General features: G+C 35.7%; 1 protein-coding gene across 2 annotated transcripts in view; it reads right to left on the reverse strand.

Moving 5' to 3' along the window:
* Positions 1-5,342: 5,342 nt before the first annotated feature.
* LOC136803140 (patched domain-containing protein 3-like) overlaps positions 5,343-25,282 on the reverse strand; it is a 28,202-nt gene continuing 8,262 nt past the window's right edge. Inside the window, exons 8-17 of one of the 2 annotated variants that reach the window (XM_067059889.1) lie at positions 25,046-25,187; positions 23,315-23,452; positions 22,438-22,630; positions 21,668-21,783; positions 20,420-20,578; positions 19,120-19,245; positions 16,342-16,489; positions 14,931-15,052; positions 13,917-14,115; positions 5,343-5,539 (exon numbers count right to left, since the gene is read on the reverse strand). In XM_067059889.1, the coding sequence (XP_066915990.1) occupies positions 5,493-5,539; positions 13,917-14,115; positions 14,931-15,052; positions 16,342-16,489; positions 19,120-19,245; positions 20,420-20,578; positions 21,668-21,783; positions 22,438-22,630; positions 23,315-23,452; positions 25,046-25,187 (1,390 nt within the window). In that variant the 3' untranslated portion in view covers positions 5,343-5,492. Of the gene's footprint in view, positions 5,540-12,181; positions 12,300-13,916; positions 14,116-14,930; positions 15,053-16,341; positions 16,490-19,119; positions 19,246-20,419; positions 20,579-21,667; positions 21,784-22,437; positions 22,631-23,314; positions 23,453-25,045; positions 25,188-25,282 lie in introns of those variants that run through there. The other variant, XM_067059890.1, reaches the window with a different exon arrangement.

A 25,282-nucleotide genomic window follows, 5' to 3' on the forward strand; every position in this document is an offset into this window, starting at 1 on the left:
AAATTTCTTGCTCTACGATTCTGTTGTTACTTCCTAATAAAGGACGAAATAAAATAAAACATATAGTTTTATCCGGGGTGGGGGGGGGGCACCCAGGCAAAACGACCGACGGGTATGTGCCGACCCGCAAATTTATTTCCGTACATGGACGGGAGTATCTCATCTTGACGGTCGGGAGTATCATCGACGGTTGGGAGTATCTCATCTTGACGGTCTGGAGTATCATCGACGGGCGGGAGTATCTTAAACTTATCTTAAACCTTGAAATATCGACCCGACCGGGGTTCGAACCCACCAACTGAAAGAGTTTCTTATCAGAAACCCAGCGCGCTATCCGTTGAGCCACACTCGCACAGCAGAATCCAAAATTTGGAAATACTTATAGAATGACAAAAAAGACGGGGGTAATGTTATTATGATATGGGTAAAATTGCCCCTTTTTTAACCTGACTGAAATTCGAGCCGTTACTAGCAACCCTGCGGGGCCCAAGGCGCCGAGTATGCACCCGGCACAGTGACAAGCCGTTACTAGCAACCCTGACCTGACCAAACAACAAAACAAAACAACAAAGATGAGATACTCCCGACCGTCGATGATACTCCTGTCCATGTACGGAAAAAAAATTTGCTGCGGACCCTAAGGGTGTGTTTTTCGAAATAACCTGCGGCGCAAATCTTTCTTTTCGGAAAATTCAAAAGCTTATTTTTCTGTTAATATGCCAATCAAGAGAGTCATTTTGAGTCAATTTAGAAGGGTTTTAGCTAGTCTAAGAAGTTTTATTTTATAAAATTTTTCTAGTCGGACCCAACCATGGTGGGTCCTCCTGATTAATTCAAATGATATTGCACACTATTTCAGACTATAGCTTTCTATTTAAAAAAATACGACGATCCGTGTTTTAGTAATCCGAAATACGACGATCCGTGTTTTAGTACTCTTAGGTTCCAAATAAACGGGCCCCCCCGCTTGTTAATTTTTCGAAAATTTCCAACCCCCCCGGACCTTATTAGGACCCCCCCGTTTATTAATCTCTAAGAATATTTTCAGCTGTCAAAGAGAAGGCCCCTTATTTTGCTCTAAATAGCCTGATTTTAGCCTATTTTTACCTTATTTTTGGGTTTCAGAAGTACAATTTCCAACCCCCCCGTCAATTAGGTCCCCCCCCGTTTATTAAAATCTAGAAAATTTTCCAACCCCCCCGTTTATTCGAACCCCCCCGTTTATTTGGAACCTAAGAGTAATCCGAGATACGACGATCCGTGTTTTAGTAATTTAAAATACGGCGATCCGTCTTTTAGTAATCCGAAATACCACGATCCGTGTTTTAGTAATCCGAAATACGACGATCCGTGTTTTAGTAATCCGTCGATCCGTTGATCCGTCGATCCGTTGAACCGTCGATCCGTCGATTCATCATTCATCAATTTGCAAACACGAAAGTGAAATAAAAGAAAACAAAAATACTCTTTATGGTCTCAGAAATCTATAGGGAATTACCCTTCTAACTGATGCGGGAATATCCCTTCTGAAGTTTGTCTGATATGAAACGGGAACACTTATGTAAAAATAAAACATTTAAAGTGAGATTTTAGACCATAGATTGGCTAAAATGTAAGAATCTCACAAAACATTACATTATAATGTAACAAGACACTAGAGCCCAGGAAAACAGATCTTTCAATCTCAGGGAAAGATACAATATTTTTTAGCAACCTGTGGGAACGAACCGCTACAGGGTGTCTACGGATTTTTTTTCAGGATTTCCAAGGTTTTCAAGGTTTTTTGGTCATCTTTAAGTGGTTTTTCAAGGTTTTTTGGCAAAGATTTTGGCACTTTTCAAGGTTTTTTGATACTCAGTTGACATGGCTCTCTACAGGGGTTTTGGTTTTTTTCAGAGTGGTAGGCGAAAGAAAGATAGAGGACGGCAAATAAAATTTATTCGCTTTTGGTGGTCGGGGATATGCTTCCATTTCACAGTTAAATTTCTATCTCCTTGTTGAGAACAATACCACAAAAATAAATTTTTACTCCAGCTCGCTAGTCTTCCAACTGTAGAAATAAATAATTAGAAGCAAAACCAAATGTTTACAGTGACCGAGGAGGCGCAACCATGGTTTGCGCCGACGAGGGAAAATTTTGATTTTGACTCTTTCAAATGGCTAAAAAATGCCTTTTTTTAAAACAAAATATCAATTACCAAAAGAGTTGTTTTAAGGATTCCTCGAAATTTTATTGGTGAACGACCATTATTCCAAGACGCCCTGAAGCGATTTAAAAATTGGGGAACAGTCGATTTCTTAGGGCTCATGCAAACGGAAAATTAGTGACAAAAACTCAGCTAATGATAAAAGAATATGTTGCATTCGTTGCGACAGAATCATAACAGAAACATGGGAATATGGAATTCTCTAAATGTTATAAAGGATTAGCGCCGCAGGCGGTTTTTTGGAAATTTCCTCATGACAAACAGTTTAGGAATGTACTAACTTATTCTTACTTTTTGAATGAAAAGTTAGCTGCAAAATTTCATTGGTCAGCGCGGCGAATAGATTTTCGAGACCCATGAAATTTTTTCAACGCTGAAATGCAGAATTTCAACTGCGTGTATACTTTTGAATCACTTTTTTTAATGACTTGAAAAATAGTATGTCAAAGTTGAGAGCCTGTGTCTTAAGAATATCATAATTTGAATCCCAAACTATCTGAAATTATTCCATACTTTTAAGTCAAAATTTAGAAATATTAGTCAGATGATATAGATAAAAAACTTGAGAAAAGTAGAACAACAGACATTTTTGTCCAAGTTTTGACGTTGTTAGCATTGTTCATTTTATGTTTTTAAGAGGCGGCAACGAAGCTAGCAGTGCTTATAACAAAAATACAAAGGAGATAGAGGTCCAGTACTTTATATGTTTATGATAGTAACCAACATAATATAGTATACAGTAATGAATGAAAAAAGCCTAGCACTCAAAGATAAGAGCATTCCAACTCAAAACTAATCTGAACCTAAAACAGTTACTCAGCCACTGCCCTATTGAAAAGATTGTATGATAAAAAGGATGAATAGGAAGAAGTGCTTTTCAAGGTTTTTAACGATTTTTCAAGGTTTTCAAGGTTTTTCCCAGCAAATGGATAGTTTTCAAGGTTTTCAAGGTTGGGTGGTTCATTTTCAAGGTTTTCAAGGTTTTCAAGGTCCCGTAGACCCTGGCTAAAGGTCGTAAAATGTTTTTTCTGTACAGTACACGTTTTTTTTTATATAAGGAACAATGTTTATAAGGAACTTGAGGCTGAAAATGGTCTGAGAAATAAGGAATTTTTAAGGAACTGCTCAGGCTGAGTATAAAAAATCAAGTTAAGGAACAGCAAGAGTTCAATTTGAACTTGCACACATTTACAACAACCTAAATAAAAAGACGGAAAATATTGCTGAAACGCCTTTCAATATGTCAAAAAGACAAAAAAATGCTGATAAAGAAGCTACACACTTAGCAAATCCAAACTTAACAGCTAAGTAACTAAGGAACTCGATAAGGAACTTTGAAGCTGAAACTCTCTGGCAAAATAAGGAACTCCAGGCTCAGAGCAAAGTTAAGGTTCCTTATAAAAAAAAACGTGTATAAGAATAGAGTTTCAAAGGACAAAATATTGGGATAAAATTACACGATAAATATTTCTTTAAATATAAAACTTTCTTGAAAGAGAGTGAAAATATTATACAATTGAACTAAATACAAAACCAACAAGATTATCAAAAAAAATCTTTAAAAATACGAATACAATGGTATACTGTACAACACAATCACCAAACAATGATTTTAACTTTTAGTGATACGGCCAGGTACACGCTTTTTTTATAAGAATATGTTCTATAAGAATATTAGGGTGAAAATTGGCCAAATCGTAAGAATACCCTAAGAATACCCTCGGGGGTGAATTTCACAGAATTTGATAAGAATAAAGTCATTTTGTATTTGGTCAACAGAAAAAACTGCTTCCTTTGTTAGAGATAATGAAGCTTTGAGGAAGAAATGTAATTCTAACCCAAATGTTCACTCAAAAGTCGAAAACTCTCAAATTGATAATTTCTCATGTTTGTAAAAAAGTCAAGTCTAAAAAAGTAAGTATACGTTAAGAATATTTCACCCTCAATTTTGGCACTTTCTTAAGAATACTTGACCCACATCCTAAGTACACTATACTTAAAAAAAAAAAAAATCGTGTACAACCATTGAGTTTAAAACCCCGAAGTGGCTAGAGATAAATCTTCAACCTTTCTCAAGCAAGAAAAAGTGAAGTCCTAAGATTAAAATAACGGATTAAATCTAGCACTTTCTTTGTTTTCACCAGGCATAATCGAAATATGGCGATGGGTTTTATTTTAAATCTAGCGTTCGTGTGAGAACCACGCGGTTACGCGTTTAGGGTGAGAAATAGGTGGTTTCATTTCCCATACAGGAGTCTTGTGTCTAGCCCTTCGGGCTTGGAAGTCAATGGATACAACGTAATTAAACGTTCAAAGTCTCTCAAGAACGTTAATTGTGATCAAATTACACTGTTTTTATATGAACCCGTAAATTGTGCATCAGCCCCTAATGTTTTTTTTAGTTCTTTCAAATTACCGGGCTCAGTTTTCAGCCGAGAACGAGCTATTTCAAATTGAAAACATCGGCGTAACCTAAAGAGGTATCAAATTTAGGAAGGTTTAACTTTGATATTAAAAAATAAATTTCATATTCAAAACATTAAAATATACAGCTTACCTTCAAACATACCATAAGCGAACTAATTTTTGCTGTTTTTTCGCGGTTTTTTGACAAAACCGCAAAAATTAGAACCCACGAATTGCATATTTGGCCATTTTTTATTAAAAATTGAAAAATACCTAAGAAAATGAAAGAAATTTGTCAAAAATAGGGCAAAACTGCGAAAATTAATTCCCGCGAAATGCGATTTTTCGCAATTTTTTTAAACCACTAAAATTAGTTCCCTTAGGGTAGCTTCATTATAACTTAAGTCCATTCGTTCAAGTGTACACTCTTATTTGCTACCATGTGGAAACCACTCTCAAGGGAAGAAGTCTGGTTACTTTCGCGGGCAGAAACTTTCGCGTTTTTCGCGATTTTGATCCTTTTTCGCGGGTTTCTGCCAGGTAAGAAATTAAACCTGAAAAACGCGAAAGTTTTTTTCGCGGTCAGTTTTCGACTTCGCGAAACTTTCTGCCCTTAAAGTATGATGTCATGGTTTCTACATGCCAGCATGAAAGGGTACATAATCTTATTTGCTGCCATGTGGAAACCGCTCTCTAGGGAATAAGTCTGGTTATGATGTCATGGTTTCTACATGCCAGTAAGAAAGGGTACATAATCAAAAAAGCGAATGGACTTTATATTCAAGTATTAAAATAATTATATAGAAGGAAATAAAAAATAACACTAAATAATGTTATACCTTGCTAAATTATTACCATAGTAACAAAGTTTGTAATTTTTCAAGATGCTAGCGTTGCTTCGACGAATGAGGCATTGTCAACACCAGCTGAAAGATAATAAGGAATAAAATCGAATTTTGAGACTAAAAAGCCTAGTCCGGAGATGATGGCATTCAAAAATTGTGTGAGGTTTTCAAAAACAGCAAAAAAAAAGAAATTTGAATATCCTTTTTAAAAATAACTCTTTTCAAAGGAAACTTCACAATATTGGTTCTAAAGTAGGTTGAAAAAAAAATTTGTGAAATGGGCCAAAATTGCGGCACAAATCAAGAAAAACACTATGTTGATAAAACAGCAGCCACAAATTTGTTCAATGAGTAAAAATCAAAAATGGAACCAAAATTATCGGGTCATTGGGCTAGAATTGCGGCTCAAAGTTGACGATTTTTTTCATATATGCTTTGATTGAAGCCACATTTTAAGCCCATTGAAAACCATGCCGCCACAAATTAAACCCATAAGTATCTTAAGACCTTGAACTACCAATTTCAAGAGAAATGGTTAAAAAATATTGAAGTCTTAAAGCAGGACAGCACATAAGCCAACCCTAAAAATGCCAACTAATACTTATATGTAACAGCTCAGAAGGTTATTTACAAAAAATGGTATTTGCAGCCACAAAATGTACACTCTTTCTTAAAATAACACTGTATTGTGTCAGATTGTGTTTGTTTTGCTTTAGGCTTTGCAAGTATTCATGTATCGAAAACAAAACCCAACCTGGAATGTGTAAATTGATAAATTAGTGATTGAAGTATGATTGAGGCCACATTTTAAGCCCATTGAAAACCCTGCAGCCATAAATTAAACCCATAAGCATAAGTATCTTTATCAGACCTTAAACTACCAATTTCAAGAAAAACTTAATGACGTCATCAAATTTTGAAAATTTAACTCATCTTCAGCACAAATTTTAAGATAAAATCTTCATGGAAACTGCAAAACCGGCAATTATGTTAAAGAAGACCCTTTTATCTTTCAGAATTTTTAAACAGAATCTAAATATCATTATTGGTTCGATTGTAATAGACATTTTTGTAAACCATATATTTTGGCTTTATGCAGACAGGTGGAAATTTTGTGATGACGTCATCGGTTTTTGAATGACGTCATCAAATTTTTTTTTGTTCCAGGAAATTTGTGTCATGATGGAGAACATCTGTACCAAATTTCATGACCGTAGCTCTCCTAGATCAAAATAATCGAGGGTGGTAGATTCTACCCCCCCCCCTGGGGATACAAAAGTCAAAAAAGCTTGGGGTTAATAGTTAAGGGGAATCTCTTGGATGGAATATGGATTTTGAGTTTTAAGCCTGTATGGCTAGAGAAACTTAACTTTTCCTAAGCAAGAAACTGCGACGCTTTAAAATTTGCACAGCATTTAGAAAATAAATTGAATCTAGTTCTAGTTTGTTCTTGAGTAGTTTAATCTATTCTTCGCCACGGCATGACGTCAGAACTGGGGTACAACAGAACACTTTCTAAAGATTAATTATGTGTTTTCAGTAAACATAATCTTTTAGTGAGTTAAACCATAGTTTTTGTTTTATCCTCGAAATTATTAAATCTTATTGGTCGAAAAAGATGTCACATGACTTTCCGTGGCAAAGAATTGATAGATTCTACTTTCCATCCAACGTTTGTGCACAAACCACACAGGTCATTCTCTAGATGAAGCTCTTGGATTGGAAACGAAGCCATTTACTCAATCTCGGTCAAAATATATTGAGAGTTTTGATTAATTCCTCGTTTTTAGCCATTTAAAGTTCGGGCGAGAAAGTCGCTTTTGGATTAATTTATTCGAATATTTCAATTCGGGAGGGGTTTATAGACTTCCAGGCTATATTCTTAGCCCTATTAAGTCTTAAGTCTAGCGTTAAAACTCAGAGTTAAAACTCTACCCTTCCAACCTAAGATTTCGTGGGAATTTCCTTTTTTTTCTCAATTATTATGACTTTGATTGTATTATGAATGGGGGGTTTTAAATAAGCGAAGTTGATGAGAAAATTCGCAAAACTTATTAACCGGGGGAAGGGTGTTGGAATAAAAATGTGTCGGGCTGAAAATTTGTGAAAGGAAGGCTAATACAGCAGAATTAGGGCAAAAGAGGGAATTTTCAAAAAACATTTCCCAAAGAATAATAAGTAGGGGTCCTTATTAGGTACCCGAGAGTACACGCTTTTTTTTTTATAAGAATGGTGTTTTTTCATTTCATCATGGATATTCTTCACTTTTTGGAGAAAATCATCCAAAAATATTCTTACGGTATTCTTAGGTTAAGATCGAAATTGGCAATCTACAGGTTAAAATGCATTAAAAATGGTATTCTTAGGTTCAGTTGCTAAATTCCATGATGGTGATATTCTTACCATATTCTTAAATTTTTGGCCATTTTCATCCTGGACATTCTTATAAAGTGTATTCTTATAAAAAAAAAAGCGTGTAGTGTCCTTAGCAAAAGTTTCTTAGGAGATTTTTGTTCCGGAGAAAAACAAATTAAGAATAAATTATATTTACATTAAATAACTTTTTCACTATACAACCAAATAAACTAACGAAAATAAACACACCGGATTATGAAAACTTACATTTATATACCTACTATTTGGTCAGCCCCGATGACCCTTCAAATCCCTTTTTTCCAGCCGCAACTTAAGAGTTTGGTTTTTTTATTCCGATTTCCCGATATCACTTTGATGATTTCTAAACTTTCTTCCGATCGGGTTAACTTTTTGCGTACTTTTAGCGTGCGTTGTTTTTACAGATCATAATGTGGTGTTTCAAGATGGCAGCTTAAAAGCAAAGTCTTTTTCGTTCGTTCGGTGTTTATCTCTTGCCAGCTTTTATTTATACAATCATTACATCTTGTTGAAATGGCTTTTAAACTTATAACTAAGGAAGATGCAACACTGGAGTTAGATTATAAGGATGTTCTTTTCTTTAAAGTATGAAGATTTTAACTTATTTGCTCAAGTTTTTTCCTGAATTGTGAGTTATTTTTTTACATGCTAGACCTCATTTATTTATTTTGTAGCATGAAAACATATTTTTTCATTTTGGACTTGAATATAGAATAACCACCAACAATTACTGGAATTTGATGGAGTGTATATATATTACAGTTCACAGCTTTATTATCTGATTATTCACAAAAATAATGTTTTCTCGAACTTGAGTGTTTTCTATCTTAAGATTTGATAGGCATTTTATATGCTTGTTCTTCTGGACTTGGAGGTAATTATGATAAAGCGTAAATGGAAATTGATCAAGTATATTAAAGTACAGCTCCTATGTAAATTTGAGAAAGAACGAAGTTCTTCATCAAATTATTGATGCAAAAATGATTTTTTTCTAGACTTGCGTTTTTCACTGGCAGTTACGTTTGTTTTTTTAGACCGACTTGGAAATAATTATGATAAAGCGTAAATGGAAATTGATCAAGTATATTAAAGTACAGCTCCTATGTAAATTTGAGAAAGAACGAAGTTCTTCATCAAATTATTGACGCAAAAATGATTTTTTTTAGACTTGCGTTTTTCACTCATGGCAGTTATATACATTTGTTTTTTTGGACTGACTTGGAGATAATTATGATAAAGCGTAAATGGAAATTGATCAAGTATATTAAAGTACCGCTCCTATGTGAATTTGAGAAAGACCGAAGTTCTTGATCAAATTATTGACGTAAAAATGATTTTTTCTAGACTTAAAGTTTTCACTGCGATTTGAAAGCAGACACTTGCATTTGTTCTTTTTGACTTGGAGATAATTATGATCAAGCGTAAATGGAAATTAATTAACTATATATATTTAAAGTGAAGCTCCTATGTAAATTCCAGAAAGGCTGAAGTATTCTTCATCAAATTATTGACAGAAATTATGTTTTTCTAGACTTGCATTTTTTCACTGTGATTTGATGGCAGACACTTATACATTTTGGACTAATAATGATAAATAATAAATGTATATAAATGGATTAAATATTTTTTAATAGATAAATATTGCACTTTTAAGCATATTTAGGCTCAGATTAGGGAAAATACAGTACAGTACTGATTTACAGCATCTTTGTTTTTGAAAATTTTTTGATTTTTTGTCCAGCTTGGGCTTGGATATAATTATAATTCTAAGCTTAGTGAAAAATGAAAAGTGTATACAATTTTGTGATTTTTGATAAGTACAGTATGCCTTGCTTTTAACTTCCTTGCAAGGATTTTTATCTTCATGAATCTGTTGTTGATGTAGCCTTTTGTTGCTGTTCATCTGTATATCTAATTTTTATTATCTAAATATCTATCCTAATTAAGAGACGAATAATTATTCTGTCATACAGATTGTAACATGGCATATTTTCGTTAATCCATATTGTATACAAACGTAAATTTGATGATTTTTTCACTCTCGTTTTAGTAAATCATATCAATTTTTAACAACATATCTTTCTAATCATATTAAGCAATTTAGGCTGACCTTCCAGCGCAGCTGGTTTATTAATAACTAGTTTGAGTAAAGAAAACGATTTAAGTTAATTTCATACTCAAAGTTTCATGCCATCCAGGATCACTATTTAATAACTTTAAATTTCGAGCCGAGGTCTACCGACAATTCGTATTTTTTAGAAAATTTGAAGATGAAAACAGGGTTAAAATTCGGACAAATCTAACTAAACTTGTATCCAAACCATTTGACACCACGACAGTTCTTTAAAGGGAAACATTTTCGCGGCGCAGCTCATTATTTACCGAGTTTATGTATTTGCACTTTTGAGGACGGTAGAGTGACTGAAGCGATTTGGAAAAACCCGAAATTCCGCCCGGCAAAATCGAGGACGGTAAAAGTGCTGATTTACCGTCGTCCTCAGCTGGTCAGGATCTACTCAAATTAGAACCTTACCGTCTCCGTCGCTGAAAACACACATACATAAACTCGCTTTTTTCCCTTAGACGAAATATCATTTTATTGGTCGGTTACATCATAAGATGTTCGGAAATATCATTTTATTGGTCGGAAATATCATAAGATGTTCGGAAATATAATTTTATTGGTCGGAAATATCATAAGATGTTCGGAAATATCATTTTATTGGTCGGAAATATCATTTTATTGGTCGGAAATATCATTTTATTGGTCGGAAATATCATAAGATGTTCGGAAATATCTTTTGATGGTCGGACATATCTAAAACTTTGAATTTTTTCAAAATCGTGGGAAAATTGATGGTCGGAAATATCCTTCTTTAAATATGCTTTGTCAGCATATTTTATAGACAAAAGAAACGCGATGAAAAATCCCGGTTTTTAGTGAGGTGCTCGCTACCCGAGAATCAGTTTGCTAAATATATAAAAACTTACAAAACAAATAATTATTTACACAGGATAAATATCATAAAACGCACTTAGCCCTATTCATACTAGGCTTTTAGGGGCGGTCCAAAACTAGGGTGGGCTTTTCCTGTACCACCACGTAACTTTTGATCTAGTAGGTCTTTTTGGATGAAATTTGGCACACAAGATTCTTATCATATAAAGTAACTTTTGACAAAAAATTTTTTTTCGATGACGTCACTCATTATGCTCAAAGTGAGTCAAAATCGAAAATTTCCTTTGTTCTTCAAAATAGCTATTGTAATCTAACAAAGGCTTTGGTAAAAGGTTTCCTGATTTTAAAATGCTTATTTCATTCTAAATATTCAATAAATTACGGTTTCAACGATATATTTGACAGTAAAAATAAATTTGTATTGGAAAATTGTCAATTTTTATGACACCTTACTGTCAGAAATGTCATCATGCTCAAGATGTGAGAATTTTTTGGTGTGAAAATCTCTTTTATTTTGAAGCAAAATAAAAGTTAGGAATTTACAGAAAATTTCATGCCAAAAGCTCAATCATTTCAGGAGCTATTAACATTAGTTTCAAGCCCCGAACAGAAAAAGCCCCCTTAGTTCGAATAAGGTTAAGAAGTGCTCAAGAAAATCAGTAGAAATCGCGAAACGTAAAAGCACACTAATTTCTACGTAATGATCATTTAGAATGAAGGTATTCCACTAACAATTACCTTTTCCACGAGAATAAAATCACAATTCAAATTCAAACTTCATCAAAACCTATTCATATTGGTAAATTTACTGACATTTAATTTGAAAGGGATTTGAATATTAATTCCATACGGTATGGGTTGCTGAGACCTGCGCCATGTTATGAATTTTAGCAAAAAAGATATTGGCAGTTCCTCATAAATGATCCAGAATCGTGTACGACGCACCGGGTACGGCAGGTACGTCGACTGCCGTACCAGATTTTCACAAAAACTCCCGACATTTTCCTCTTCGTTATTGAGAGATCTGGGTATAAAAAGAATAAGTGGCTTCCCAAGTTACCAAATATTTTATGGTTTTGTCAGTCTTCTCCTTTTCCCCAGTGTCGATAAATAGATCATATCGGAGTGTTTGATTTTTCTAAAAAAGCGATGCATTGTGGGATTGTTTCCAGAGTATTACAATAGAAATCTCTTAGGAATTCCTCGAGGGAATTCTATTGTAATCCTCACGAAACAATCCCACAATGCATCGTTTTTTTAGAAAAATAAAAAACTCCGATAACATCTATTCCTTCAAAATTCTATTTTCCCAACAATCTACTCGACCAAAGTGCAAAAACAACAACAAAAAAAAATGTGGATGGTGGAACATGAAGCCATTTCGATTGGGTTAAAACAATGACGCCAGTCTTTTCGGATTCGTCTTTGGGTGAAAATCGATGATGTGATTTAAAAATTTGTGTGAAGGATCTCAATAATGAAGCATTTCTAAAAGAAAAGAACAATGAAAGCGATTTATTGGCTAAATTGGAAACAGATAAAGCGTAAAAATTTGGTCATTTGAATCCATGCATTAAATTCACGCTTTCTTTTTTATAAGAATGGTGTAAATCCATTTCATCATGGATATTCTTAACTTTTTTGGGAAAATCATCCTAAAATATTCTTACAGCATTCTTATTACTTGGGGGTAATTGGCAATTTATGATTTAGAATGCTCTAAAAATGACATTCTTTGCTTGAACAGCAAAATTCCATGATGGTGATATTCTTAGCATATTCTTAATTTTTTGGCCATTTTCATCATGGACATTCTTATAAAGTGTATTCTTATAAAAAAAAAAGCGTGTTAGTCATTATTAATAATAGCAAATGTTATTTGGGTTATATGGGTTATTTGTTTAGCGCCGTAGCATAGTCAAGAGGGGCGCAAAATTTGTGTAGGAGAGCAGATCTTTATGACACTGTAATTATCTATTCATGAATTCATGGTATTATTGGAAAATTATAGTGTCATAAAAATCTGCTCTCCTTCACAAATTTTGCACTCCTCCAGTCTACGCTACTGTAGGGTTTAGTAGAATCAAAGAATTAGACCTCTCTACTTGTAATTTTTTGCTAAAATTAGCTCAAAAAAGGTTGTAACCTTGAACAAAATAATATTTGGCTCACATCGTTTTGAATTGAACGGAATGGCCACGGGTCATCCAAAAATATTAGTAGTAACGGGTGCAAAGCGTATATAATGAAACAAAAGAACACCACTTTCTCACAGATACGGTGGGACACCCTCCAACTGGAAAAATTGGCCAAAATATCGTCCAAAGTGAACAATTTTTGTCTCCGCTGGAAATAATCAAATAAATAAAACCTCGCTGCAAAATAGTGTGCTATCTTTTCAATCGCCAATGAAAACAATAGAATTCGAATCCCTAGCCATAAAAAACATATGGATATCAATCCCCAATCCCCCGTTACTTTAACCCCTACTGACTGAGAGTAGTCCTATCGGGTCTGTGAGAAGGAGGTTTAAAAGACAAAAAAATATTAGATAAGTAGTAAAAAGTATTAGTACCTTTCAAGAGAAAAATTTAGTTAGTTGTGAGATTAATATCCAGTTCGTCAACCAATTTGTCAAGTTTGTCGTTGTCGGGCGTAAATTATTGGGCGTTGTTTGATGTTATGCAATGTAGTGCAATGGGCGTGGTTAGTAAATTGATTTAATGATTGTGACCACCCCAAATTATAAGTAGATGGTTATAATGTGTGTTTCACCGCCATTTGCAACCATAATAATTAAATATCAATCCATGAAAAATGTACGCGATTTTAAAAAGATTTGCAGCTAAAAAAACGGTCTATCGTAGCACACGTATTAGTGATTCAGCCCTTCCTCATGGCAATTTAGAATTAAATTTTATCCTAGGATTAGTTAGATATAGAATATTGAATTTTCCAACCGCATCACTATTCCAATTCAGAAATTTTGCCGCCTTTTGCCATGCAGCAATCATCCTAGTAGTATAGTTATACATCAGAGAGAGTTAGATTTCACGGTCGTCTTTCTTTCTAATTACAACAGATAACTCTGGATAAACCACTCACCTGTCTTAGTTTCGGGTTCTTTGTCATCAGTCATTTCGACACCATTGTTTGGTAATGGAGGTTTACCAGCGCTTGTGGTGGAGGCTGATGGAGTTGAAGGTTCGGAAGATGCGTACGGTTCGGGACCGACCAAGCTAAGCACGATGGGTAAATACACTACACCGTGAAACATACCAAACACCACGACCAAGAAAAATAACTGAAATAAAACGAGAAGTGGTAAAGATTTAGATTTCTCAACGACGCTAACATTTCCAAGCCGAAATATAGCTTGCATAAAAGGAAGAAGTAACACACAACATTGCAAACCTTTACAAATTAAGTCATTGTCACGCATTATAAATGTCTCATTTATTTACCAATTACCTATGAATTGAGAAAAAAAATGTTACTTAGTACAATATACAACTTTATCAACCTTTAGCGGCGCGGTCAGCTTTTTAAGGGACTGGTAATGAACTTACAAGAAAAATTTGTTCTCAGCGGACGGCATGATTTTGGCTACAGACGAATCAAACCAAGTAAATCCCCGGCCAAGGCAAAGAAGCATTTTACCGAGTATCTGAGGTGGAGTATAAACTATTTTAGTATTCAGATAGCTAAACTATTTTGATGTTACTTTCTCACTTCAATGCAAGGGTATCTTACACTTTTCACACTTTACACTTTCCTACAATTGTGTTTTCAATACTGTCGTCCGAAGAGTTTTCCTTGTATTTTCGTTATACCAGTCTCCTTAAAAGCTGACAGCGCTGCTAAAGGTTACCGTAACTTGGTCTAATGTCGACAACCCTCCTCTAATTCCCACACCCTTTTTATCAGCTGAAATTTATAGAAAAGTTGAAACTGTTTTTCTTTGTTTAGTGGTTAGAGAGGAATAATCCTTTTTCAATCAGCGATTCAAGCTTTCATATTACTCCTTTCTCTAAAGAAGGGTATCGGAATTAGAAGAGGGATGTCGATATTAGACCAACTTACGGTAATAGATGTATTTAGACAATCCCACAAACTTACCTTGAAGAAAGTGGAGAAAACATAGGATTGTGATGCACCAAGACAGACGAAAGCTAAGAAGGTACTGAAACCTCCGTGTACCACTGCTGGTCCAATCTCTTCTAGCGCATGCGCAGCTCGTTCTGTCGAAATATGAAAAAAGAAGAAATCATGACCCTAGGGATTCATTCCAAATATAATTTTTTTTACGATCAATCCAAATTTTTCAACTTAAAATCATAGCATTTGTCTTTTTTCATTTGATAGCTGACGATTCGAAAAAGATGAAACTTGAAGTACTATAATTCAAATTTTGTTTTTTCTTGTACATCAAAAGAAGAAAACACAAAGTCAAAATAATGGTATTCATGATATGCACCACTGCAATGTCTTCTGACATTACATCATACCATAGACCCGATAGCTGATTGGTTCCAAGTGTCGTAAAATCAGTCAATACGTCACTTTCAACCAATCAGCTGTTGGGTCCGTGGAAGACATTGCAATGGTGCATATCATGAATAAAGGTTTTAAGGGAATGATCATACCGCCCTAGTAACAACTCCTTTGCCCCATCATTTTCACAGTCGAGGTGTGACAATTTGAAGTATCAAAAAGTGTACAAAAAAGTTTGAACAAAATAATTGGAAGTCTTTGCTTAAGATCATGAAAGGAATCTGTGATCTGTTCTAGAAAAGTATAACTTTATTCACCAATAGCAAGTTTTGAATTGCTACGATAAGGCCTATCAACTGGTCTTAAGTTACGTCCAACTAACAATGGACTGATACCGACCCAGCTGGCACACAACGTTGTCTCAACGTTCATCTAACGTTATATGGACGTTATGAACATTAGATAAACGTTGAAATAACGTTGTGTGCCAGCTGGGGAGAATCGCACACTACAGTAAACTCTCTCTAATTTGAACCTCAACTAAAACATTGGTCACCTCTGCTAGAAATTAGTATAAAATGCTTTCTGTAATTCGAACCTTTCTTTAATTACGAGAAAGATTCTTACATAGTTTCTAGAGGGGTCAAGACCCTTAGGTAAGAGGACCCCCCCCCTCCCTTAAGTGCTAACCCCTACTTAGGAAATTCATTTCAAATTTCACACTCCCCCCTTAGAAAATCAGTATAAATGGAACGATTGTACAAGAGTCATAATTCAAGGAAGATCCCCCTTATCTAAGAAGACCCCCCTTAGGTAAGAAGACCCCCCTTAACTGGCAACCCCCCCCCCTTAGGAAAGTCATACTTTTAATACCCCCTTGCTTTTGGTTCATCAAAACCCAAGACCCCCCCCCCTAAATGTAGGGGGGTAGAAACTATGTCTTGGTCCCTTGAAGATCGAATTAGAGAGAGTCAACTGTGAAGGTGTTTTAATTCCATGTGTGGCTAACGTTTACCCGAAAAAATCTTCTACTTACGCACTCTGTTTCCTTCGCGTGCAGCCATGAAACCATGCCCGATATGAGCGGAATAATCGACTGACAGACCGATAGCCAGAATCAACTGGATAGTGGTCACCGTATCAACCGTCAATCCCCAGAAATGCATGTAACCCGCAATGTTGATCTAAAAGAATTTCGAAACAATCATTCAATACACCTTTTCGACCGTAGCCGCCAATTGCCGCGCGGGCATTTTTATCCGTCCAAGTTCTTTTTTGACACATTTTTTTATTGTCTATAGGTACGAAAAAAAGGACTGGGACGGTTTTAGTGGGATAAAAATGCCCGCACGGCAATTGGCGGCTACCGTCGAAAAGGTGTATAAAACACTAGGGGATGTATCATTTATTTGAAAAAATTTCCTCAATTCCGTCTTTTTTATGCTGAAACAATAAAAGGTCTTGTGAATGTCAGAAAGATAAGGCATCGATAAAGAAAAAGGCACCTTGAGTCAAGCATGCCTACCAAGAGAAGCACAAAAACAATTTCACCGAAGGTCTAGCACATAGTATTGATCACAATATAAGGAAACTGTTAAAATACAAGACTTTACCAAAACCCTCTTTAAAAAAATTGACTGAATCAAATTTCCCGTTGATCAATCTTCGCGGTTTTCGCAAACATTAGTCCTCGCGAAATAATTTTAAAATCCGAATTTTGGCCAAAAACCCCTAGGAAAATGAAAGATATACAGTATGTGGCCCCCAAAACGGCGATCAAATTTGAAATTTCTCTCAAATCTAGAGGAAAAGAGATTTTTACAAAAATTTTTGCTGCATGAACGAACCCCTTTAACATCTCTACTTTATTTCCTGGAAGTTCTTTTTCAAAATTTTCAATTTCAACAATTTTTTCAATCGCTTAAAGATAGGTAGCTTTTTTCTAATGGCCCCCAAAACGGAGGTTTGAAATTTTAGCGATTTCTCGAGATATCTTTAAGATATGAATACAAAATTATGACCATAGTTTTGAAATATGATTTAGAGGGTTTTGGGCATAAATTTATTTGATAAAATTTTTATAGTATACCCCTGGTTGTCAAAATGCAGGTTTGGGGCCCCCAAAACGGAGGTGTACTTAAAATCAAATTATTAAGCCCAGTGGTAATAGGGGGAAAAACTATGAACATATTTGTGTTTTCCCTTAAATTTACGACCCGATGGATGTAAAATTTATGATTTTTATGAAATATTTCAAGATTTTCGATATTGCAAAGTCCAAACTGAAAATTTAGAAATTTTCAAAATGACAATTTTGATTTAACAACGTCTTAATCAAGTTTTTGAAAACAAATCTCTTTTGAAAATAGTTCCATTCACGTATGGAATAAGCTGTGAAAATTTTAGAAAAAAAGTTTAACTGAAACTGAAAATATTAAGCTTTAAAGATATTTTTCTCCTATATTTTGCGAAAAAATGACAGAATTTGCCGTTTTTGCCGATTCAGCGAAAATTTTTATATATAATGTTAATTTTTTGTTATAAACTATTAACTCAAGGTGATAGGAATAGAATTCCAAGATTTTTTCTTTTTCTCATATTTAGAATTTTCGGTTTTGTCAATGCTGATTCTAGGGTTCCAAAATACTGGTTGACCTTCAAGATGCTATATCTTTTACCCAGCCTCTAAAGTCACAAATGTATTTGCATTTTCTGAACGGCATTAGGTGTAGAAAGTTTTCTATACCCCGTTTTCATAACTTATTTTCAATATCCAAGGAGCTAGAGTGAGTTATATCCAATTTTTATCTAATTATGGTGTTAAAATATTTCCTTTAGACGCAAATATGTTATTTTGAATCTGTATCAAACCATCAAAAACATGCTCATTTTTAAGTATAACCATCATTCTTTCAAAATAAACAACAATTGTTTAATTCTGATAAATCTACAAGTCAGAATCTTCATATTAATGAAAACCTCCGTTTTGGGGGCCGTCTCCGTTTTGGGGGCCATATACTGTAGTGTGAAAAAGAGGCCGATTCGCCAAATTTCGTCAATGCGAAAATTTTAGATTCTCAATTCAAGAAAAACGCCCACGCGAAAATTAACCAACTTTTATGTTACGCCATAATGAGCTTTTCCAGAAAAAGTCCGTCCCCTCCTTTTGAAGATATCGGATATCAAAGGGGTTTAACGATTTTTGTTCAAATATCTTAAATTTCAAATATCTACAAGGGAGCGGATATCCAGGGGGTAAAGTGTCTTTTCAAGTAAAAAGTACGATATCCAGAGGTAAGCATCTTTATAAGAGAGGATATCCAAAGGAGTTGAGCATATTTTTAAAAGTGGATATCCAGGCAGTCTGTGCCACTAACTAGATCGGGAAGATTCTTCCGAAATGGGAAGAGCCTTCCCGAACAGGAAATTAACTTGACACCCAACGGGTAATGAATGGGTAAGAGTTAAAAAACGGACTTCCAGATCGGGAAGAAGCGAGAAAATAAGGAAAACTCGATCGGGTTGGAACTTCCCGTTCGGGTAGCCTACGCAGTTTTTTCACAATTTAACAAGATTTCTACGGTAAAGTTTATTTCTCTTTCAGTGCAAAATCTTAAAATTTGATGCTTTTTCACCTCCAAAAAGTTTCAACTTTAGCAGGTCATCGTAAGCTTCGCCGAAGATTCAGTCAATTTTCAACCTCCCATTTCGGAAAAATCTTCCCGATCGAGTTAGTGGCACAGACTGCCAGGGGGTTCGATACTTCGAAAAGTCAATATCCAAAACAGTAGGGGTAAATTTTTTTTCTGCTTACCAGAGTGAAGACAACACATGTGAGGACGAGTAAGGAGACCCAGACGTTGGCGATCAAGAACAATGTCACCAAGAACACAATAACACCAGCCAACAACAAATTACGTATCAATTCTTCAGAAATGACCTGTCAAAGAAGAAAAAAATTTAGTACGGTCTAGTTGTGTAAAAATTGTGCACAAAGGCGTACAAGCATGAGATTTTGTACAATTGTAATTTAGGGGTCAAAAATGGATTTAAATCTCAGACCCGAAAAATTGGCACCTGTTTGTGTATTTTACAGACCAGAACAGGTTCCCAGGCTAAAATGATTTTTTTCTCCAAAGTATGTAATTTTACACACCGTTGGAAAGCGTTTTTCATGCTCGTTTAGAAATACATTACCTACATCAGAAAATGAAGCCAATAAAAGTTATTGCGGAAGGCTTTTTGAAAAATGACGTAATTGTTGACGTCAGCAAAAACTCCAGGACCATTCACCTTTGTGCACAATGTTTTAATGACTTTTTGGCACATCCAGATTGCACTATTATTCACCTTAAGGGAAGAAATTTTGGTGGAAAGAAAGTGAAATTTGGCCAAATTCCGCCAAATTAAGTTAACGCCGATATTTTAACTTTTCCCACCATCCGTCAAAATTAAATTCCCTCTGAAAAAACTTTTTCGACTACACGCCAGATTAAATTCCCGCTAAAATTTCTTTCCTTAAAGTATACTTTTGCAAGTTTATTTCTTTGTTTGAGGCAAAATAAAAGGCAAGGTTTTAAAACATTTTTATAAGACGATCATTGGGTTTAAAGCCTTAATAAGATTTGCGCCGCTTTTAAAATGAGAGATTGAATCTAACGCTTTTTATTTTGAAGTGACATATAGTGTTCAAAATCTGTGAATGGATTTTCCTTTTAATTTGGCGTTTGTGCAAAAACCACGCGAGTCACAGGTTTCATATGGTAAATAAGTGGCTATTCCAGAAATAGTCTAGGGTGGTCGGTAAAATTAAAAATCAAAGGGGTCTAGTTTTTCGAGTGTAAAAATCCAGGGTGGTTAGTAAAATGAGGTAGAAAATCCAAGGTGTTCAGTAAGACGAGGTCGAAAAGTGGTGGTAAAAAGAATGAGAGAAAAAAAATCCAGGGGGTCCTGAAAAATTGAAAAAATCCAGGGGGTCATCTTTCCGAAAAAGACCTTCTCAACTTAGGGGGTACAATTTTTTTTCTCGAATAGCCAATTTCCCATCAAAGAGTTTTAGCCTTCAGGGCTTTCAAACTCGATGATGATTACCTAATAACCAAATAAGACAATACCTTATTTGTTTCCCAGCCAACGTAGAACCTTGTGTAACCGAAAGGACTGAAGTCATTAGTGAATGTGATTTTGGCAAGCTCATCTTGCACACTGTCCATTGCCTTGACTTCAACCGAAGCGCCTTCCAATTTGATATGTTTGTATTTGATACGAGAAGCCTGTAAACGAAACCAAACCAAACGAACCACGTTAAGGAGTGCCAAGAGAGGTGTCCCGGGGGATACTAGGGCAAAATGGGTTACGGGGATGCGCCGCTGGTGAGGGTACCTTTTTTAACCTTCACGAGTCCCAGGTAGGGTCGCAAAAACTTCAAAATAGAAAAATCAGTCCCTCGTAGGGTGTCCTTTTTGGAAAATTTGGGGGAAAAGTAAAAAATTTGATAAAATTTTGGAATTTCAGCCCCATTCAGGGTCACTTTTTACGCAAATTTGGGCAAAATTTTTCGAACCTCAGCGGAGCACCCCCGTCGGTCGGCAAGGGTAGTACCCCGCCGGGCCCGGAGAGAAGGTGTTAACAGTTAGTATAGAACCCCCCCCTTTTTGGTTAAGAAAGTAGTTCAATAAGAATTACCTTTATAATGACTTTTTTACTTAATCGATTTGATCAATTTTTAGCTTTTGACACTACATCTTTTTTTAAGGAACACGTTTATAAGGAACTTGAGGCTGGAAATGGTCCAAAAAATAAGGAATTGTTAAGGAATTATTCAGGCTGAGAATAACAAGACAAGTTAAGGAACAGTACGATTTAGACTTGCACTCATTTACAACAACCTAAACAAAAAAATTTATAGAATATTGACGAAACAACGTTCAATAAACGTCTTTTTTATGTATTGTAGTATAACATTGTTAAACAAAGCATCATATCAGTCTAAACTAAGTAGCTAAGTAAATAAGGAACTCGATAGGGAACTTTAAGGCTAAACCCTCTGGAAAAATAAAGAGATTATGTATCTGGAATTCTCTACGGCTACAGTTAAAGCGGCGAGGCAAGTAATGGCGGGTGAAAGCAAGTTCGATATTTGACGTACGGCATTATGTCGACTTATTGCTTATACGGTTTTTTGGTGTTGTTCCCGTACAGAGCAAAATAGACAACAACATGTCGCCTTTGGTGACGACCCGCATGGGCAGCCCCGCAACCATAGCCGCAGAATATCTTTGATACATAATGTCGCTAATGAGGAGCTCCAGGCTCGGAGCCGGGCTAAAGTACCTTATAAAAAAACGTGTAATCATACAAACCTCAATCTTTTGTTCCGTTATGTTTCCTTTGATCTCCTTCTCGAAAACTTTCCCAACTTGTGTTTTCGTAAACTCATCTAATCGATTGTAAAATATATCTTTCGTACTTGGTTTACCTAGACAAAGAAATAAATCAAGATTTTGATAAAGGACATCATAATAAATGTGATGTTGGTATTGATGCGTTACTCTCATTTAAAAGTGGAAGTATATTTTATTCTTATTTTTTCACCGACCGACCGACCGACCGACAGACCGACCGACCGACCGACCCTCTTTTTTGGGTAGCTTGTCCCGTAGACTATACTAGACGTCACCCGCGCTTTTTCTACACAATTAACGTCTATTCCACTTTGCGACTTTTTCGTATGTTTTGAGAAAAATCGTCAAAGTGGAACTCACTATAGAGAGCACCTCACCAAAAACCGGGATTTTTCATCCCGTTTCTTAGTGTTAGTGAGTTCCACTTTCACGATTTTCGAAAAAAAAGAAGCCTTTCAAGTGTTTTGACGCAAATTCGATTTTTTGATACTACAAGAGCTTCAAACGTTTAAAGTGACGTCAAAAAATCGAATGTTTAGAGCCCGAAAACCTGGGCTCAAAACATTCGAAAAAGTCGCAAAGTGGAACAGACGTTACAGTGTAGAAACGGGATGAATAATCTCGGTTTTTGATGATGTGCTTGCTACTTGTCCCGTAAAACAACAAATTAAATTAGTCTCACCTAAGTAAAATCTCACAAATGAAAAACAAAAAGTACAACAACAAACCGTTGGTCAAATCAGCGGCGTGATTGGCTGCCATCCATGCGATATAGGTTTGATACCAACTCTGAGTTTCTCCCTTAACAGTGTACTGGTTATTCTCCAGTGTGTTATACATGCTCACTAACTTGTCCTGGTCTGCAAAATAGTCAACATCTTCAATGTACGCATAGGCTTGGATACCATCATTCGAGAAATACTATTAAACGAAACGTTATTGGAATTGATTGGGCGGTTCCAGTTATAGTTCGTTACCCCATGTGGACGACATGGATTTTCCGTAACAATTCACTTATGCTATTCAAGAATTTTTAAAGAATTTTTAAGGAATTCTAAATCTTGGATTTTCCGATACTTAACAAGAAAATAGAGCAAATTTTAAGGATTTTCCGATACGGATGACCAAATAATCAGGAAAATCGTGCCTTTTCCGTAACCTTTTTCAAAATTTCTCAGGATTTCCAAGTGAAAAAGAATCCAAAAAAACCCTGTCGTCCACAGGGGGGGGGGGGTAATGGTTTTTCTGGAACCGCCCATTTCAGGTTGACCAGCAAATCACTACATAAAAAGTACCGTCACTTCGTCTAATGTCGACATACCTTGTCTAATTCCGTCATAGCAACTATCTGGTCTGCAAAGTAATTAAAGTGAATTTTTTAACAGCTTACTTAAAATGTTTTATTTATAAACATTTTTAAAGACCAGATAGTTGCTATGACGGAATTAGACAAGGTATGTCGGCATGACACGAAGTTACTGTGCATAAAAAGTACATTAAAAAGTGGCCGATACCTCTGAAACCTGACCCAGAGAGATAAAAGAAGAAGCTCCATCTAGTATAAGAAATATATGCACCAGATACTAACCCAGGGTTATCATTTACCTTATCATCCACGGAGCTGTAAATCCTGGCGTTCGAATCTTCCGGTAAAAACCATTCAGGATCGAAATCTTGTTTCAATTGTGAAAGACCGTATGCACCTCCCGCTAATAAACCAGCCCATACCAACATCAAAACAATCTTAAACAGAAAGGAAAAGAGGGTTCAGAAACTCAGACATGTATTTCTGGAGTTTATTTCGAGAGTCAGGGTTTGAAAATTTTCGCGTGGATTTAATTTCGCGAATAAGCCTGAAAACAGTATACTAATACGATTTGAAAATGAAAGTTGGATATAAAGCTGTCAACTAATTTCATTGCTTAAAAAACCAACACATGAGTCAAGAAAAGTCTCACATTGGCAAGAAACCTTAAAACTGATTGAAACAGCACTTTAGGCGTACAAACTTTACGCGAATTTTGGCCTTTTTCGCGAGAGTAAATGTCTTTGAAAATTCTTAACAGGGCAATTCGCGAAAGTTTCTATAAAACCTCGAAATCGTAATAAATATCAAAATTTTAGCATTTTCTTATCCTAAAATCCCTTTTTAAAGTCGAAGAGCAACCGTCTTTATCGGATTTAAGGAATGTTTTTCACTTTTTCATTCGAAAATTCTCATTCTAACCAACGATTCTAGTCCTGTAGAACTTTGTCGAAAATAGAGTCAACCTAGAAAAAAAACGAATAGAAGGTTTCTATACACCGTTGGAAAGATAATTTTATCAGCTTTCGGATGTGAGGTAGAGTCAATTTTTACACCTTGGGCAAAAAAAGTTATTGACAAAAGAGTGACAGGTGGTTAATACCGAAAATGAATTTTTAACGATTTTCAAAATCTTCCATAAGTCGGGATTGAAACACGGTACATCCTCCAAATTTTGTAAAAAAACTTCTAAATATGAAAGTTTATTCGCGAAAAACATTTTTTCCTCAAATTCGCGAAAGCAAATATTGTAAATTTCGCGATTTTTCGAGCTCGCAAAAAATTCTGCTCGCGAAAGTTTGTACGCCTAAGGGGTACAACTTCAAAAGCACCAAGAGTGTCTACACCCATATAATTCTTTCGAAGACGGTAACTGTACTATGGAAGAGCGTAAATGGTATACAGGCGCTGTGGCAAAGCGGTTATTTACCGTGGCTTGTTAGTGCCATGTGTAAACTACTTATACTTAGAGGTTCTATGTCGACTTAGCACTTATAAGTTGACTTACAACTTAGCCCTATTAAGTCGACTTAGCAAGAACCTATAAGTATAAGTAGCTTACACATGGCACTAACAAGCCACGGTAGTTATTAACCTTGGTTGCTGTACAAGCGACTATGGTTCGATTCCCACTAGCAGCGCTTCACTTTATAACCTTCACTCAGGCGTGGCATGGGGCGGGGGAATCGGGTTGTCAGTATAAGGTGCTGATTGGGCGCTCATTGTCTGTACACAAACCCAGTATCTACGGCTTATTTCAAAATTCAATGCTGTAGAGGGTCTGTTGTCATTGTCTTTTCTCATTTAAGATTTTTCAAACCGACCGCTGCGATGGAGTGTTGGTGAGAGAGGGGAGACGACGAGATAAGAGTTGCTAAGTATAAATCAAGCCTCATCGCAGAGGTTTCTGTACAGACAATGCGAATAGAGTGTACTACGAAGCGAACGTGAGATACACTCTTGAAAGCATCAACAGTTGCCTCAGAGCATCCTCATCAACTCAACCGAATAGAAATAGAAAATTAGCTTACCCGACCAGGCGTAGAGAGAATTGCTTTTGAATAAGTTCCTCTCATGAACTCTTGAAGGTACATTCTCTTTGAACATTCCAACGGTTGCCAATCCGTCGGTAAAGACGCACAACAACAACACGCGTCACGGTGGTCACGTTGTCTAAAAGAACAATTTTGATTGGTCAAAAGAATTAGCTGGGCGAAAATGTATCAAGGTTTAGTGGGGAGTGGTTACAAATATAAAGCGAACAAGCT

Source organism: Clytia hemisphaerica, unplaced genomic scaffold (assembly GCF_902728285.1).
Source record: "Clytia hemisphaerica strain Z4C2 unplaced genomic scaffold, Clytia hemisphaerica genome assembly, whole genome shotgun sequence".
In the NCBI taxonomy this organism is placed as follows: Eukaryota; Metazoa; Cnidaria; class Hydrozoa; order Leptothecata; family Clytiidae; genus Clytia; species Clytia hemisphaerica.